General features: G+C 42.9%; 1 protein-coding gene across 1 annotated transcript in view; it reads left to right on the forward strand.

Moving 5' to 3' along the window:
• The window catches only part of mpped1 (metallophosphoesterase domain containing 1), an 83,758-nt gene that overhangs the window by 64,241 nt on the left and 2,779 nt on the right, over positions 1-16,738 (forward strand). Inside the window, exons 5-6 of the mRNA XM_028571360.1 lie at positions 8,511-8,626; positions 13,536-13,649. Coding sequence (XP_028427161.1) covers positions 8,511-8,626; positions 13,536-13,649 — 230 coding nt within the window. The remainder of the gene's footprint in view (positions 1-8,510; positions 8,627-13,535; positions 13,650-16,738) is intronic.

Genomic DNA, 16,738 nt, shown 5'->3' on the forward strand with positions numbered 1-16,738 from the left:
TAAATACGTTTCGTAGCTATGTGTGCGAACGGCGCGGACACGATTGGATCTCACAAGTCGGCCACGCAGCTCCTGAACAGCGGTGGTTGTGAAGCATCCTACGTTACCCCCCTGCTGTGTGGAACCGAAAGTGAGCGCCGTAATACGCTGACAGGGCAGGAAAAAAAGCTCAGAGAAGCAGTGAGGAAAGCTCGGCTTCTGGAGGAGCGAACAACAAGAGGCTGGGTCGGCTCCTTAGGCGTCCCAGCTGGCGCTCTCACCTGCCACGTGATTTTGCGGAGGCCTTGCGATCGACCTCCGCCAAGGCGCTGAAGTCCCATGGGAACAGCAAGCCTTCCCTCCGTTCATTTCTAATTGAAGAAAAAGTTCCCCCGATGATGTTTCCCATAAGGAAGGACAAAGAAGTCCGGGAATGGAAAGAGATAGACGTCAGGGAGCATATCATAATATCTAATATGCAGCTATGCTTGTGAGCTGCACGTCAAACCCAGGACAAACATCACTTCACAAATGTGTGTGTTTTTTGTGTGTGTGTGCCGCCGCCCCCCAACCTGCCTCCCAGCAGGCAGTTATCAGGGTCGTTAAGTCATGAGCAGTTAATTAAACCTAGCAGAGGTGATCACGGCTGGGTGTTTTCGCCTGATGTAGCGATTAGCACGAGGCCCGTGTTACACGCTAAGATGGACCTCGTTACAGTGTCCTGCCTTTTTTCTTTTTCCTTCTTACCCTACAACCGCAGCGCTTCCTCACCTCCTCCTCATCCATCTGCATGTGTTTGCTATTTTGTTGTTGTTCTCTCCCTCCTAAGTCGGGATCTCCTTTGACTGTAAATGTTTTGACATTGGTGCTGATACCTCAGTTGCAGCACTGATACCAAAATTATACTTGTATTTGATACGTTAATTTTTTTTTTTTAAAACCTTTGCATTTAAAGACCAGAGCTGGCTTTATTGCATTTTTTGGGATTGGTTCCTACTGAGGACATTAATCTGTAAATTAATTCTTTTTTTTTTTTTTTTTTACAGATATATAGTTTTTTTTTCAAACGTTTCTCAAAAGGGAAGAAATGCATTTGTGGCGCATTCGTTGGGGACTCTTTTTAGCGGCGGATGAATCCCCATTTGGTGCTCTAGTGAGCATCTGTGGCAGCAGGAGGGTGTGTGTGTGGGATTGGGTGAAAATGAACTGCGGTGTGTGTTCCTGGTAGTGAAGGAACATGTCACCCAGGGCAACAGTGTGGCTCGCTGATGGACAACAACGGAGCTCTGTGGCACAGAGGAAGAAGATCTATCAGGCTTTGATACAGACACAATACTTTTTTAGTTGACAAATAAGCACAATTAAAACATAAAGCTGCGCTAGTCAATACATTCATATGAACGATGGATTACATGACTGTGGTTGATGTAGGTGTCACTCACAGCAACGACTCCACACAGAATTATGAACCAACTCTGCACCAACTCTCTAATAAATAAATAAATTCTTTAATTACATAAAGAACGGAAATATAGTGTGTAGCTACAGTTAGAATACAGAACATTTTGTTAGGCCTATATCAACTTCTCTCATACAAAGCCGCCCAGTTAGTCAACTTCTTAAACATTGGAAAAAGCGTCAAAGAGGTTGGGGAAAAAAAGCTACAAAAGTGTCACAAAAGGTCAGAAAAAAGTAAGAAAAACTTGAGACGAAAAATGTGACAACGTGGACTTCTGTAATCTCCCAAAACCAACCTCTGTGGCTGACAAAAGTGGTCGGAGCGCAGATTATGCAATTCGAAATGCAAAAAAAAAAATCAACTGCGAATGACATTCTATGGACAATTTCTGTTGAAATATACAGTCGTACCAATGTTAATACACAGATATTTCTTAGAGTGTACTATAGCTTATTCCGCAGTCCTTTCCCCCATCTCCACACTGTGCCTCTCTCCTCCCTGCTGGACCTCACCTCAGAACACCTTCACTGTTGATGGGGTTTTCAATAATTCCCTCTCACACACAGGAGGCAGCCTCTCAGAGAGGGGGCTGCTCTCCTGGCAGCAGGTCGTCTCCCCCTAACAAGGAGAGTGAGGGGGAGAACTGAAGACACACAGAGAGAGAGAGAGAGAGAGAGATGGAATAATATATGTCAAGAGGAGACAGACAGGGAAGAAGGAGGAGAGGGGAAATGGACAGAGAGATGTGATGAGGGGGAGAGATGAAGATGAGAGAGAATGAGGGGAAAGAGAAAGAGAGAAGGCAGGCAAGGGTGCTCGGCAGCCCTCGGCAGAGCCCTTCAATGATTCATGGACTTACTCCAGTGATATCAGTGGGCCTCCGTTAGTTAGACACACACACACACACACACACACACACACACACGCAGTGATACATGCAAGCTCAAAAACTTAAGCAAAGAGCTGTGCATTGCCGTGCTTAGTGTTAAATCCTTTAGTGTGTGTGTGTGTATGTGTGTGGGTTGGGGGGGATGGATGTGAAATGAAAGTAATGGTTTGAAAGCTGTTGTTTTTCTCCCAGTGTGTTGCCTTAAAGATGTGCCGGGGGATCGAGCGCTCTAACACAAACATCTGTTTTCTCCTTTTTTTAAAACCCGTACCAAATGCCAGCCCAGCACATTAGCACAGTCTTTAATATGCTACAGCTACACGCTTCACCACCATTCTCCTCCTCAACGTTAACACAATTTACCTGTACCGTTTTAATCCCTTACCTGATAAAAATAAACACTTCATAATTCTAAAGCAGGGATATTATCCATGGAATTACATTCAGTTAGTCTCAGGTTGGCTCAGCCAACACACGAGTCGGCCTCTCATGGAGAGAAGCTACGGCCAGTTCCTTGTGAGAGATTATCTCTTTTTAAGAACCGTCTACCCTGGCGAGCCAGACCCACATCCAGATTTTGGGTCTGGGAACTCACCATTGGTCAGGGCTCAATCCCATCTCAAATTCCCTCTGCACGCAATAGGATAGCGCTACAACCAACCAGAGCAACGCTAGTCAATGGATTCCACCTTTGCCGTATCCGGTCGGCAACACTCCGAACACCTCTTCCTTTTTTAAGAATGACTTCAGTGTCGTTCTTTGTTCTTTTCTCAAAGAAAAACTGAACTCCAAGTCTTCTAGAAGACCTCTGTTCCCAGCAGCAGCAGCATCCATCTTCTTTGTTTTCAAGTAGCAGGGAATTCAGGCCGAACCGTCATTACGTTAAGCCCCGCCCACCGACTCTATACACAGTGTGATTGGCCTGACCAGAGTTTGGCTTTTCCAGCTCGCAAGCCAATGGAGAGTTGCTAGACTGGCCCTGGCTGCAAATTACATTTGCTGCTGCTAGATTTCTACACAAATGAGTTGACTTTACTAGAAACCAGCGTGGAAACCTGCTACCTTAAACGGTTTAAGTTTTTAACAGGTCAAGGTCAAGTCAAGACAAATCAAGTTTACTATAGTAGACATTACTGATACAATCAGTCAACATAAGTTACTTTTGTTTAAATATAATAAATATTAAACATTAAGTTCTACTTATCTAAACTGCAGAAAGAACACATTCTTATAAATATGTTTTTTTCCTTATGACAGCCTGATTTTAAGAGCTATGTAGTCAATACATTAGTTCCAGTAAAACAGTAAGGATAAGAATTCTCAGATTGTATTTTCCATTGTTGTCTGCAGATATGTTTGGTGTTGGTCTGCCTCCCTGCCCAGACCACATCAGTCCTCCCCCGGGTCTCGGTCATGGTGCAACAATAAATGGAGACAAACATGAAGACTGAATCAACCATACAAAACTAAAACCCAGATAACATAAATGCACACCTAACAAATTAACAGAACATTATTAAAACACACTTTAACTAGGACAGAAACCATGTAGAACATGTTTTTTCCCATTAGCCTTTGCACCACTTCAGCCAAGAACAGTTCCAATGACCCCGCCCCTCCCATACAGAAACTTACCTTCCTTAGTTATCTCTGCTAAATATGAATATGTGCACTGCATACTTAAGCTGATTATTACAAACAACTAATGTGATTTAGAAATGAATATGGTTTTTAACAAAACATGAAAGAATAAGTAGTGACCATTTTTTTATTTCAACAAAATCTGTGTTTACCATGTACCGTCGGCATGGAGGCGTTTTCCTGGCACGGTGGACACCGTGAAGAGGTTTGCTGCAAAATGAGATATAAACCATTTGACAAAGAGAGTCGCCTTCTCCTATAGAATGATGGATGTCCCAAAATGATCCAAGCAGCGGTACTTTATAAAGGAGCCCGTAATCCTCGGCTGACAAAATGATAGACTGCATCGTCACTCTTTTAGGTATACTGAATGGCAAACTTGAGTTCTTTTTCTATCCAGAATTGGATACACAGCCTCTAAAAAGATTCAAATAAAGTTTTTAATTCCAAGGTATGTTTTCACGAGTTTTGACAGGAACTCAAAAGCAACATTGATCAATCACAGATTGTGTGGGTGTCCATTAAAGGACTATGGCTGTTTTATCTGCATCTGGTGGTGCCTGTAGCCGGCTCACAGTCACCTGTTGGCAGCTTAACAACTGCCGTTGGTAGCCGGAGTCCTGGAGCTCTGCAGCGGCTAAATACGAGCAGCTACTGCTGCTCGGATTATATCGTCCATCGCACTATAAACTGTTCACGTTACAGCGCTTTAGTTTAAAGGTCCCATGGCATGAAAATGTCACTTTATGAGGTTTTTTAACATTCATATAAGTTCCCCCAGCCTGCCTATGGTCTCCCAGTGGCTAGAAATGGTGTCAAAAAAGAAAATGAAAGCTCAGATGGGCCAATCTGGAATCTTCCCTTTATGACGTCATAAGGGGAAAGGTTACCTCCCCTTTCTCTGCTTTGCCCGCCCAGAGAATTTGGCCCACCCATGAGAGAGAGAGAGAGACATCATGGCTTTCATGCTAAGGCCAGTCTAAATGTTTTAATATTCGCAGTATCAAAGTGGCAGTTGGTCAAGGCCACACCCCCACCCTCCACCTTGCCCCCCCCCCCCCTCCTCCTTAATTTAAAGCATTTAAAGCTACAGACACAGAAATGGCACATCCTAAGGAAAGCTGATTGAAGGACTGATTCTAGAAAATACCTCTATTTTAGGTATATAATGGTCTCTTGGTGAAGTATACATTTTGTTTGTAATTCAGCAGAGGCAGGGATATGTATCCCATGCATCCCCCCCCCCAAAATAAAATTGCACCTTGGTAAAGAGTATACGATGGGTAGTTAAACATGCAAAAGTACAATATGGTCCTTTAATTTGACTCGAACTCCTCTATCCATCGATCCAAGCATCTCGCTGGTTCTCTCCATCCTCATGAATCTTTCTCTTTGCTTATCTAGGACTCTGTTATGCGTGTTATACAGTATATATATATATATATATATATGAAAATAAATCAACATCCGATAGCAGTTTACCATATCTCCTCTACTCCTTTGCTCTCTCTTCATCCCTCCATTCACACTGAGAGAATCGGGAGCATCAACTGCACCGCAAAGCTCGTTCCATTTTAATTGAGACGTCCGTGTGAAGATGGACATGAATATTACATTCCACGCGGCCTATTAATATGCTAAGGCCAGTCTAAATGTTTTAATATTCGCAGTGTGAATTATTGAAATTGTGTTCATGGGCAGCATCAGATCATTCGTCAGAAAAGTTTTGTATCTGGTGTTCAGGAAGCGAGGGGACTTTAATCGCGTGCACTCCGGCTGAAATAGGACGTGATTTCCCATGATGCACTCCCCACATATGCTTGACCACCCCTCCCTGCGCACGTGACCTGGAGTCCCCATTTTTAGCTTTCTTAATTAGAGAGGATTGTGTGTGTGTGTGTGTGTGTGTGTTTGTATGAGTGTGTGTGTGTGTGTTTGTATGAGTGTGTGTGTGTGTGTGTGTGTGTCTGTATGTGTGTGTCTGTGTGTGTTTGTGTGTGTGTGTGCAGGACTGTCTTTCTGTCTCCCCATCTGTCTTTGAAGTCACCAAGCATGTCAGACACACACACACACACACACACACACACACACACACACACACACGCACACACACAAACACACTCCGGATATTATTCTAAAAAATCCTCATCTGATGTTTCACTGAGCACAGACGTGTCGGGCAGCGACCACAGCGATAAAGTTGGCGTTTCGAGTGACTGCACACGGCAATTTAAAAAAAGAAAAATGGCTGGTTGCGCGGCGGCGGACGTCGTCGCCTGCGGTTGCACACACACACACACACACACACACACACACACACATACACACACTTGTGCGGGTGTTGGAGAGGAAGATGGATCGGGGTACAGATTGTAAGTGACATGTTAATTTCTTCTCCGTCACTCACGACCGAGGCGTCCGTTATCAAAGTAAAGGGACACGAGCCCCAGCCATTAAGGCTCTGTTCTTCTTCTCTTCTTTTCTCATTTCTCCCCCCTTTTCTTCCCTCGTCTTCCTGTCGTGGAGCGTCCCAGGGCTGACTGTGATCAAGGAGATGTTTAATGTAGCTTTTTCCCCCCAGGGATCTGCTTGATTCCTCCCCTCATCCTCTGCTAGATGACTGCTCTTTATAAGCCAGCTTGTCACCTTGATGGTCAACCCTCATGTTTAGACACTAAAAGGAAGGAGACTGACACTGTGTTTCTTCCTTGTGTTTTTCATTTTGCAAGGGGGTGCTTGGGGAGGGTGGCTCTAACTGCATGGGGTTAGCATAAGGTGGGCATTCATTCAGACATCTGGAGGGGAGAGGTCAAGGAACCCCTTTGAAAAATGCCCTTGCCAGTTTTTCCTATGGCAAAATTTGGCCACTGAGGGCCACACTGGAAAATAAGAATCACATCAAGGGCCAGACATGCTTACTTTAATGATATGCTTTTATTAAATCAAAAAAGTCAAATATCTTTGATTGTATTATTGCATGTGTCATATTGCCTTCTCACTTACAGTTTGGTCAACATAAAGTCCTAAAGAAGTCAGGAAAAAGTTCCTCAGTCATCATAGAAAAAAAAGCACCCAAAAGTGAAAAAGTGACAAAAATTTCAGCAAAAGTGACAAAAACATCGGAAAAAGTTGTCAAAAACTAGGTGGGCCAAAATGTATTGTGAACCTAAATTGATATGCGGGCCGGATCATAATCTGCGAGGGGCCGGATTTGGCCCACGGGCCTTGAGTTTGACACGTGCCTTAAAGCAACACTATGTAACTTTTCCCTCTTCGGCCCCCCTACAGGTTGTCTCACTGGAACTACAGCTGCAGCAAAAAGTTCCATAACATTGCATTACAGTCCCTCCAGAAAAACGTGATTATGTTCTTACATGTGATTATGTGCAATATATGCACTAGCTTTATAACGGAGCCCGCTAAAAAGGACTAAAGCACTCATTTGAAAGAAAATGGAGGCACCGAAAATTGGTGCTTGGCTCAAGAATATATATATATATATATATTGAGGTGGGGGGGGTATGAGAAAATCTGGAGGCCGTTTGACCAGTTTGTTAAAGAAGAAGACATAGGGGAGCTGCTTCTGTGGTACTGTCATATCATTTTAATTTTCTTTTTTTGATTGTTGTAGTACGGCAGAGGTTGAGAGAGAAATTGTATTGTCGGTTGGGACGGGGGACGGGTTCTGAAAATTGTATTGGCTATGAAAATGAATGAAAACGTTAATAACGGAGCCCGCTACAGCCTCTTAAAGAGCCTCTAGTAAGGACCCCCTCACACACACACACACACACACACACACACACACACACACACACAGCCACCATTTCTTATGTTACAGTTAGTTAGTTAGGTTAGTCAGTTATAATGGAAGGGGCATAAAGGGTCTGATTTGACAATGAGTTTAAATTCATCAGAAGAGCTTACCACACCGAGAGGCCACATATTTGCTGTCGGTGCCAAAACGTTATGCATATATGCTAAAAAGGAGAACTGCATTCACAAAGTGATTATATTAATTAGAGCCTTGTCATCATGACAAGGACTAACAACACAGACTCGTCACGACCATTCACGGATCAACAGTGTCAGCAAAATAAAAAAAAATTAAATAAAAACGTCATCACAGTGTAGTGTGGTATTTTGTCCACAGCGCAAATTAGAAATAGTTCAGTTAGTTGTGCTGTACGTATACATGTTCCTGCTGTTTGGTTTTGTGGCCACTGTGTTCACACACACACACACACACACACACACACACACACACACACACACGTGTGAGTGGAATGTGAACAAGTTGTTAGGTCCAGTGTTCCCCTCAACTCCGATCCCTTTTTAATGAGCAGCGTTATTAATGTAAAGGTTACTTGATGTGAGAGTGAGGTGTGTGACATATGATTCAAAACATCCCACATGATGTTTGTACTTCTCACAGTGAGTGTACTAACCAACACTCTGTTTTTCTTTCTTTCTGTCTCTGTGTGTGTGTGTGTGTGTGTGTGTGTGTGTGTGTGTGTGTGTGTGTTGTGTGTGGGTCTGCAGGCAGCCCTGGTACTACGGCTGGGGCTTCAACCTGCCGCGGGGTCAGGCTCTCCTGGACAAGTGGAACCAGATCCCCGACAACACAGACATCCTGGTCACACACTGCCCCCCACTGGGTGAGACACACATTACAGCACATACACACACACACACACACACACACACACACACACACACACACACACACACACACACACACACACACACACACACACACTGGGCACGGGCATCACCAACACATACATGTACTTGTGGCCATTTGTTTATTTTGTTCATACACACACACGCATGCTCCACAACAAACACACATATATATCACACATACATAAAAATCACTCACAGAAATGTAAAGAGTTGACAATCTGTGAAGTGATAACAAAGGTCTGGTATGGACTGACCATAGAGTGGGTGCAATGGTGTTAGTGCAAAAGTGAACAGTGCAGGGAGTGAACAGTGCATTAGCTTATTATTAAATATTAACTATGACTATGAAAAGAAAAAAAATCGTAGAGATCACATCTGGGCCTGAAAAACAGGCCCAAAAACTGCAGTAAATCTGGCCCCCTCTGTCGTTTATTTATTTATGTTTTCATTTATTGACCGAAAAGTAGTCACATTTAAATATATTGGGGTGTAGAAATACTAGCATCAGCCTATAAAATATGCATCATGTTTTATATTTGATCATCATACAGGAAAGTGATGACAGTGAGAGTATGACATACAACAAAGGTTGCCAGCCGGGCCTGAACTGGGGACATTGCAATTAAAATGCTAGTCCACCATCATGTGAGTGGTGGTGGACCCCCCCCAGAGGACTTGACTCCCCCAGGGAACCGGTGGTTTGTGTCCCGTGTGAAACCACTGTTTTTGTCACCTGCTACTGAAATAATGTTTACACTACGAGAGGAGGAATCGGAGGAGAAGGAATCATTCAAGAGTCGGAACAAACACAGATGCTGGCTCACAAGCAAACTGACATCCTGTAGGCACGTCATCAACACACACACACACACACACACACACACAGACACTTGTGCACACAATCTTCTCTCTGTCTCTCTCTCTCTCTCTCTCTCTGACTCTCACTCTCACTCTCTCACACACACTTTCACACCTCATCTCCCGCTGCAGCTGTGGTGCTCAGACGAGTGTGTGTGATTGATTTCTGTGTCTTGCGTCGCGGCTGCGAACACCGGCGCCCGTTTATTTTTCCATTCAGCTTAGCGAAGTGTCTCCAGCTATCTGCTCGTATGAGCCACCGGCATATGGAGCAGCTACAGCAGGCTACTAATGCATCACACACACACACAGTGCATTTCACTATCTTTGTGGGGACCCATCATTGACATAATGCATTCCCTATCCCCTTACCCTAACCTTAACCATCACAACTAAATGCCTAACCTTAACCCTCACCCTAACCATAACCTAATTCTATCCCTAATCCTAAAACCAAGTCTTAACCCTCAAACAGCCTTTTAAACTTGTGGGGTCCAACATTTTGGCCCCATGAAGCTGTCCGTACCCCTCAAGTATAGTGTATTCCCGGTTTTTGGACCCCACGAATGTAGTTAAACGAGAACACACAAACACACACTCTGAGCAACAGAGGGAATGGCATAAGAAAGAAAGAAGGATAAAGGAAAAAGGGGATGGAGAAGAAAAGCGTGGACAATTAAAGAAGTGAATTCTTTTAAGCACTAGAGGTCAAGAAAAGAAATCTTTCTTAGAAATCTTAAAAAAAAAATTAAAAAAAAGAGTGCGAAACGAATGATGGCCCAGAAGGTGACGGGAAAAAAAAGTGAGTGTGAGCAAGATGTCGTTTTGCACTGCACCGAAAAGCTCCTGTCTTTTATGAGGCACGGTCAAAAACAGCAGATCAGCAGCAAGGGAGGAAAAATATGGCCTCTTTATCTGGCTGTGAGGAAGAAGTTAACAGCAGAGAGACAAAGAGAGAAAGCGAGACGAAAAAAAGAGGAAAACAGGCGCAGTGCCCGTAGCAGCAGCTGCTTTGAAACAAGCGGCACATTAGAGCAAAATACCCCGAGACACAAAAAGCCCTCGTAACTTCTCACTTCACTTCCACAGTCTCACAAGGCCTGTAAAGAACACATTTACAGTTTTAAGGCATTTCATACTTAAAATGACACTGAAAGTATGGTTGTTGTTTTTTTACAGGTAGATACATTTAGAGGACAAAGAAGTCCGACTGCATTACTTTACCTGCATGAGTGATTCACTGCCAGCTGAGAGCATGGAAGTTTTTATGTCTGTGCTGAATCTGAGAGGGTCCATTAACTTTGACTTGAGTGGGATTTTTAGCACTTTGTTTGGTAGTCAAAAAATAAGAAATGCATAAAGAATCTTAAAGTCGTCCCCTAAGAGAGTCTTTTTCTTTCTCTTCTTTTGCCTTGGTGAAGACTTACTGAAGCTACCGTATCATGAAACTTGCTACTTCACTTGTCACGGCACATAAGCTTACTATTATATGGCCACAGTCTAGTTTTGGTCTAAGTCCAAGCAAGGGGCTAATTCAAACGACGGTTTGACATGAGAACTGAAATGAGATTTTGCGGCTTGGAGTCGAGTCGCAAAAATAAGGACTCCCGACTTTACTTGGACTGATTTGAGACCTGGCTGACTTGAAAATCGACTGCCTGAAAACTTGACTTGAGACTTAAAGGTCCCATGGCATGAAAATGTCACTTTATGAGTTTTTTTAACATTAATATGCGTTCCCCCAGCCTGCCTATGGTCCCCCAGTGGCTAGAAATGGTGATAGGTGTAAACCGAGCCCTGGGTATCCTGCTCTGTCTTTGAGAAAATGAAAGCTCAGATGGACCGATCTGGAATCTTCTCCTTATGAGGTCATAAGGGGAAAGGTTACCTCCCCTTTCTCTGCTTTGGCCGCCCATGAGAGAGAGAGAGAGACATCACGGCTTGCAAACAAGCAACAAGTTTTACAAAATAAAACTATGAAAAGACATTTTGAGTCGTCTTTCCACTTTTCCAACCATCACAAATCTAGTTTTGGTTGAAATAAGCACATAGTTTACCGATCTACATGTGAAAATATGCTGGCTCTATACACGCTAAAAGTATTGTTTTTTTAAATGGAGTCTGGTGGGTTTAGAGCTAGAGACACAGAAAGGTTTTAAAGGTCTATCTCTGTAGGGATCCTCTCCATAATGTTGTCAGACACTTAATAATAAAACTCAATAATCTGAGCCTGTAGGCAAAAATAGCACTTTTAGTGGATGCAAATTGATGGTGAACATTTGCCCAATAGGGTTACACTGCAGCCTGGTCTGTTGCTGCCGGTAACAGCGTTCACGCTTAATACTGGATCAATATCAAAGATTGTTGTTCCTATCAGTCACTTACACACAAAAACATGGTGAAATAGGGTCCAGGTTGAAAAAAATGGTAGTTACCCTTTAATGACTTGAGACTTGACTTTAAATTGCCCTTAACAGTTTGTTGAAGGCCCTTTTTCCTGTTTCAATATGACGATTTATTATTACTTAATTCATAATTTTTTTTATCTGTAATCTTAGAAACAATGTTCATACAAAAGTGCAATCCCAGAGACGACAGTAATGACTTCTTTCCTCCATAGACATTTATCCACACGTGCTAAAGACAGAACTTTCTGGACCCCCAGTTTTCTGGCAGCTTCCAGGCAAATTGTGCCATCAGTGGATTACAGATCTTTAAATTTGCCTCTCTTTTCTCGAGAAGCTGTCTGCCTGAAGAGGATGAACCTGACTTTGGACACTGGTTGGAAAAAAAAAATATGCAGTTTAAAAGACGTCATATCAAGCTTTGAGAATTTGATGAGGTATTTTTTGTTTTTACAAATTTCTGGCATTTCACAGGCAAACATTCCGATTGATCAAAACAATCCTAGCGGGACTTTTAAGTCTTTCGGTTTCTTTTTCTCATTTGATAATTTGTTCTTTTGTTCACTTCACTCTAGTTTTCTTTTTCCTTGTCTGGCCAGAGCGACAGAAGGCAGGGGAAGATGGAGGCACGAGCTCCTCAGTCATTTTATTTCTCCGACTTGATGCTTTTATTGACTCAGCATGAGCAGCATCCCTCCTCGCAGAGCAGCCACTAAATCATATACCCTCCGCGCTTCATCCTTGTCACACACACTGTGAAGTCTGCATCTGTGTGTGGCTGTGATTGATCTTTATTTTTTTATGGCTGCTTTCTAAGAGTCTTTTTTTTTGTGTGTGTGTGTGTGTGTGTGTGTGTTTTGGTGCGATCTGCAGTTTGCCATTAGACAAGGACCCGAAATGGCGAGCTTGGTTCTAAAAACGTGATGTATCGCTTTTTGAAGGGAGACGAAATTTATGACCCTCGCGGAGACACATTCAGGGGCGGAAATCACCGAAAATCACATCACACTGTTGCCCGTTGAACGCATTAGTGAAATGATCCAGAGAGGATCATTACTGCACAAGCGCCAGTTTGTGTAGAAAACCAACAGGATTAAAGTGGCTGTGTGTGACTTTCAGTTTGTGTTGATTCTAACGGCCGCTTTTAGACAAAGATTAAAGATTATTTTTGGGGGGCTTTTCCCTTTATTAGACAGTGGATGGATATGAAAGGGGGAGAGAGATGGGGGACGACAAGCAACAGGACTCAGCCACTATGGGGCGAACACTCTTACTGGGTGAGCTAGAGGCCACCCCAAAGGTGGTAGTACTTTTACCACACCTGCTGTCAGGGCTGTAGTCAATTCCAGCTTTGTCAAGTCCAAGACCAGGACTAGTCGAGACCCAGTCCAAAAAAACGTATACTGAGACAGAAAAAAAAAAAAAAAAAAAAAAGATTCCTCTTCAAGACCACTATGTGTATCTTCTATTTTAAGATGATCATTTTCCTTTAGCCTACCTAAGTCACCTCATTCTGGGCCACAGCTCTTCGTTTGTGGCCTGGTGACGTGCGCAGGACCCGCGGAGAAGCAGCGGGTTTAGAGTGAGGTGTGTTTGATTCGCATGTCGCTGTGTGCAGGTTTCCTGGACTGGGTCCCGAAAAAGATGCAGCGCGTGGGGTGCATGGAGCTGCTCAACACAGTCCAGAGAAGAGTCCAGCCCAAATTACATGTGTTCGGACACATTCATGAAGGTACGTGCACGCGCTTGTAAAACACACACACGCACGCACACACACACACACACACACACACACACTACTGCGGTTACTACAGAGTGAGTAGTATACTCACGTTGACTTTAAAAATATATATTTTCTCCTGTTGTTACATATAATAATAAATTTTACAATTATGGAAACTTCACCCACAAAAAGTCTGACCATGTTTAATGGAAAAAGGGGGAAAAAAATTGACATGCAAGATATTTGTGTTTTAAATTCACATATGTTCATGATTTTATCTCAAGCTTTTGAAAAACAATATGCGCACACACACACACACACACACACACACACACACACACACACACACACACACACACACACACACACACACACACACACACACGAGTTATGACACAAAGTCAGTATCTGTATCCGTTCATTGGAGTAAAAATATCTTCATACATATCTGTACTGTATGTGGATTTACACAGTGAAGTCAACAACAACGGCCCATAATAGAAACCTGCTATTTCATAGTGTAATTTAGAGAACAGCTAAATGATTTTTTTTTCCTCCTGAAAATGCCGACGAGTTTTTCAGCCCTGAGTGGTGTCTGCAGTCAACCTCCCAATCTACGACAACCTCCACCGAGAAGGCGGAACAGCTTGTATGTTAGCTGAAAACAAGCCTGTCCTGTGAAGCCCCCACTGCTGCTTGTGAAGCTTAAATGCTGTGAGCGCACGGTAATAACGGAGGGTTGACTCAGGAGAGCATTTTAACATTTTGATCTCCCTGGATTTTGTCAGTTGGACAATAAGAAGACACTGAAGAGTCTTTAGTGTTTCTTTTAGTGCATAAATCAAACGGGAGTGGGAGAAAGAATCCCAGTAGAAATCACACCCTTGACTCATGTGTGTGTATTCAGTTACATCCCCACATACTTACACACATATTTGCAATGTGATGTTTTTTTGGTCAGGGATGTGCTCTAAATATAAACTAATCCCACTAGCAACTGTGAGGAGGAGGCACACAGAAACTACTCATTATAGCTTTAAAGAGAGACGGAGCAGGGACCCCCTACTATATATATTGAGTTGCATATTAAACTGGGCCTACAATACAGAGAAGGGCGGCCTAAAACCTTTTCAGCACCGGAGCAATCCCTGAAGTGGAACGCGAAGGACACCATCAGACAACCGCCCACCAAGAGCCTGGGTCTGTCCCAGGTTTCTCCCTAAATGGGAGTTTTTCCCCTCACCACTGTCGCACTAAATGCTTTCTCGTGGGGGAATTGTGGTCTAGACCTACTCTATCTGTAAAGTGTCTTGAGATAACTCCTGCTATTGAATTCAATTTATATTTGCTAATAATGTGTTGGATTCATGTTAAGACATTCGAAATTTAGAAAAAAAAAACATAAAATGTATAATTTGGTGCCCCCCCCCCCACCCCTCCTGCAGTAACTCTGAAGACCCCCTGTTGAAGATCTCTGATGTAGATCATAGTATTATCTATGCCTTAAAGGGATACGAAAGGGTTGAAATAGGGCTTATCACGTCCTACCCTGGCTGTAGATAGGTGGGCCAATGTTTTTTTGTCTTTTGTTGGCTCACTTTTACTCACAACATGCTAACCGGCAACATAGGATTCCATTCACTACGCTAAGCTAACTAGCGGCGGCGCTTCCGGTGTTGCACCGGACTAAAACAATGCATGCACAAAAAATGCAGCTAGGGGAGACCATGATAAGCCCTATTTCAACAAACAGTGGCGTATCCCTTTAAGGTCAATGGGCCTCATTCACCAACCGTTCTTACAAAGAAATGTGTTCTTAAACCCTTCTTACGAACTTTTTACGAAGATTCTGGCATTCACTAATGTTTTCTTAACTTGGATTTGTTCTTAGCTAAGAACAAAATCTACGAACACTGAAAAGCACTCTTACGCACATTTGAGTGATGACAATTTGCTCCAAATGATTGCTTACTGCATTTAATTTAATTCTACAGTCGTTTACAATAATAGTATTGTACTGTAATGTATTTCTGATCATTTGTTGAAAAATAAATCATATTATGCAAAAAAGACACTAACACTGCAATTTACATCAGCAATTAAACTGATTAAATCCTGCGTTATTTGGTGATTGATCGCTATTTATAGGGCCAAAATGCAGTGGTAGAATGTAACAAAGTACAAATTCGTCCTAACTGTACTTAAGTACATTTTTCACGTATCTGTACTTTACTTAAGTAGACTCAATAGTGCATAGCCTACTTTTGACTTTTACTTTGTTACATTTTGCAGCAATTATCTATACTTTCTACTCCACTACATTTCTACAATGTTCCGTTACATTTTCTGATCAGTGTCCCCTCTGCCAAAACGTCTTCCTGACCGTCACACGTTTGTCTCACCAGTAAAGTTTGGTTGCCGTAGATACTGTATATATGGGTTGCCGTAGATACTGTATATATGGGGCACCACTGATCCAAGCGGGCTCCGGTGCTCCAGAACCCGGGCGCAGCGCCGGTGACCCTCGGTAATACAGCCTACGGTAAAAGTGAAAATGAAAACGTTTGTTTTTATTATTCCCGTTTTTAAATCATAGTTGCTATACCTATTTCTCTCCACAGCGTTGTTTACTCCTCCGCCAGGCTGCGTAAGACGTGTTCATATCTTATTTATTTGGCTGGACCTCTTCACATCTCCCCATTTGCGCTGCTTCACACACTTTATTTGCTTACTTGCATGGTTAAAGAAAATAAAACCGTCTTAAAATACATCCATGAATAAAACCAACCGCATTCCGATTCTAACAACACATTTCCGTTTTATGCTGGTTAGGATAGGAACTTTTAAAAAAAAGCCAGGCCTTGTTTGTGGTAGTGGACACCTTCTACTTTTACTAAAGTAAATATGTCTCTTGTTATTTGTACTTTTATTTAAGTACTGAGATTCAGTACTTCCTCCACCGCGGCTCCGACAATCTCCGACAACCTGTCTCCCAGGAGGTGTACAGGAAGTGTCATGTCCTTATATGGGAATTTGCGGGGCGTTTTTTTATGCTAATTAGGAACATCTGGCACGCGCTTTCAGTTACGAAGACGTGG

Source organism: Perca flavescens, chromosome 23, assembly GCF_004354835.1.
Source record: "Perca flavescens isolate YP-PL-M2 chromosome 23, PFLA_1.0, whole genome shotgun sequence".
In the NCBI taxonomy this organism is placed as follows: Eukaryota; Metazoa; Chordata; class Actinopteri; order Perciformes; family Percidae; genus Perca; species Perca flavescens.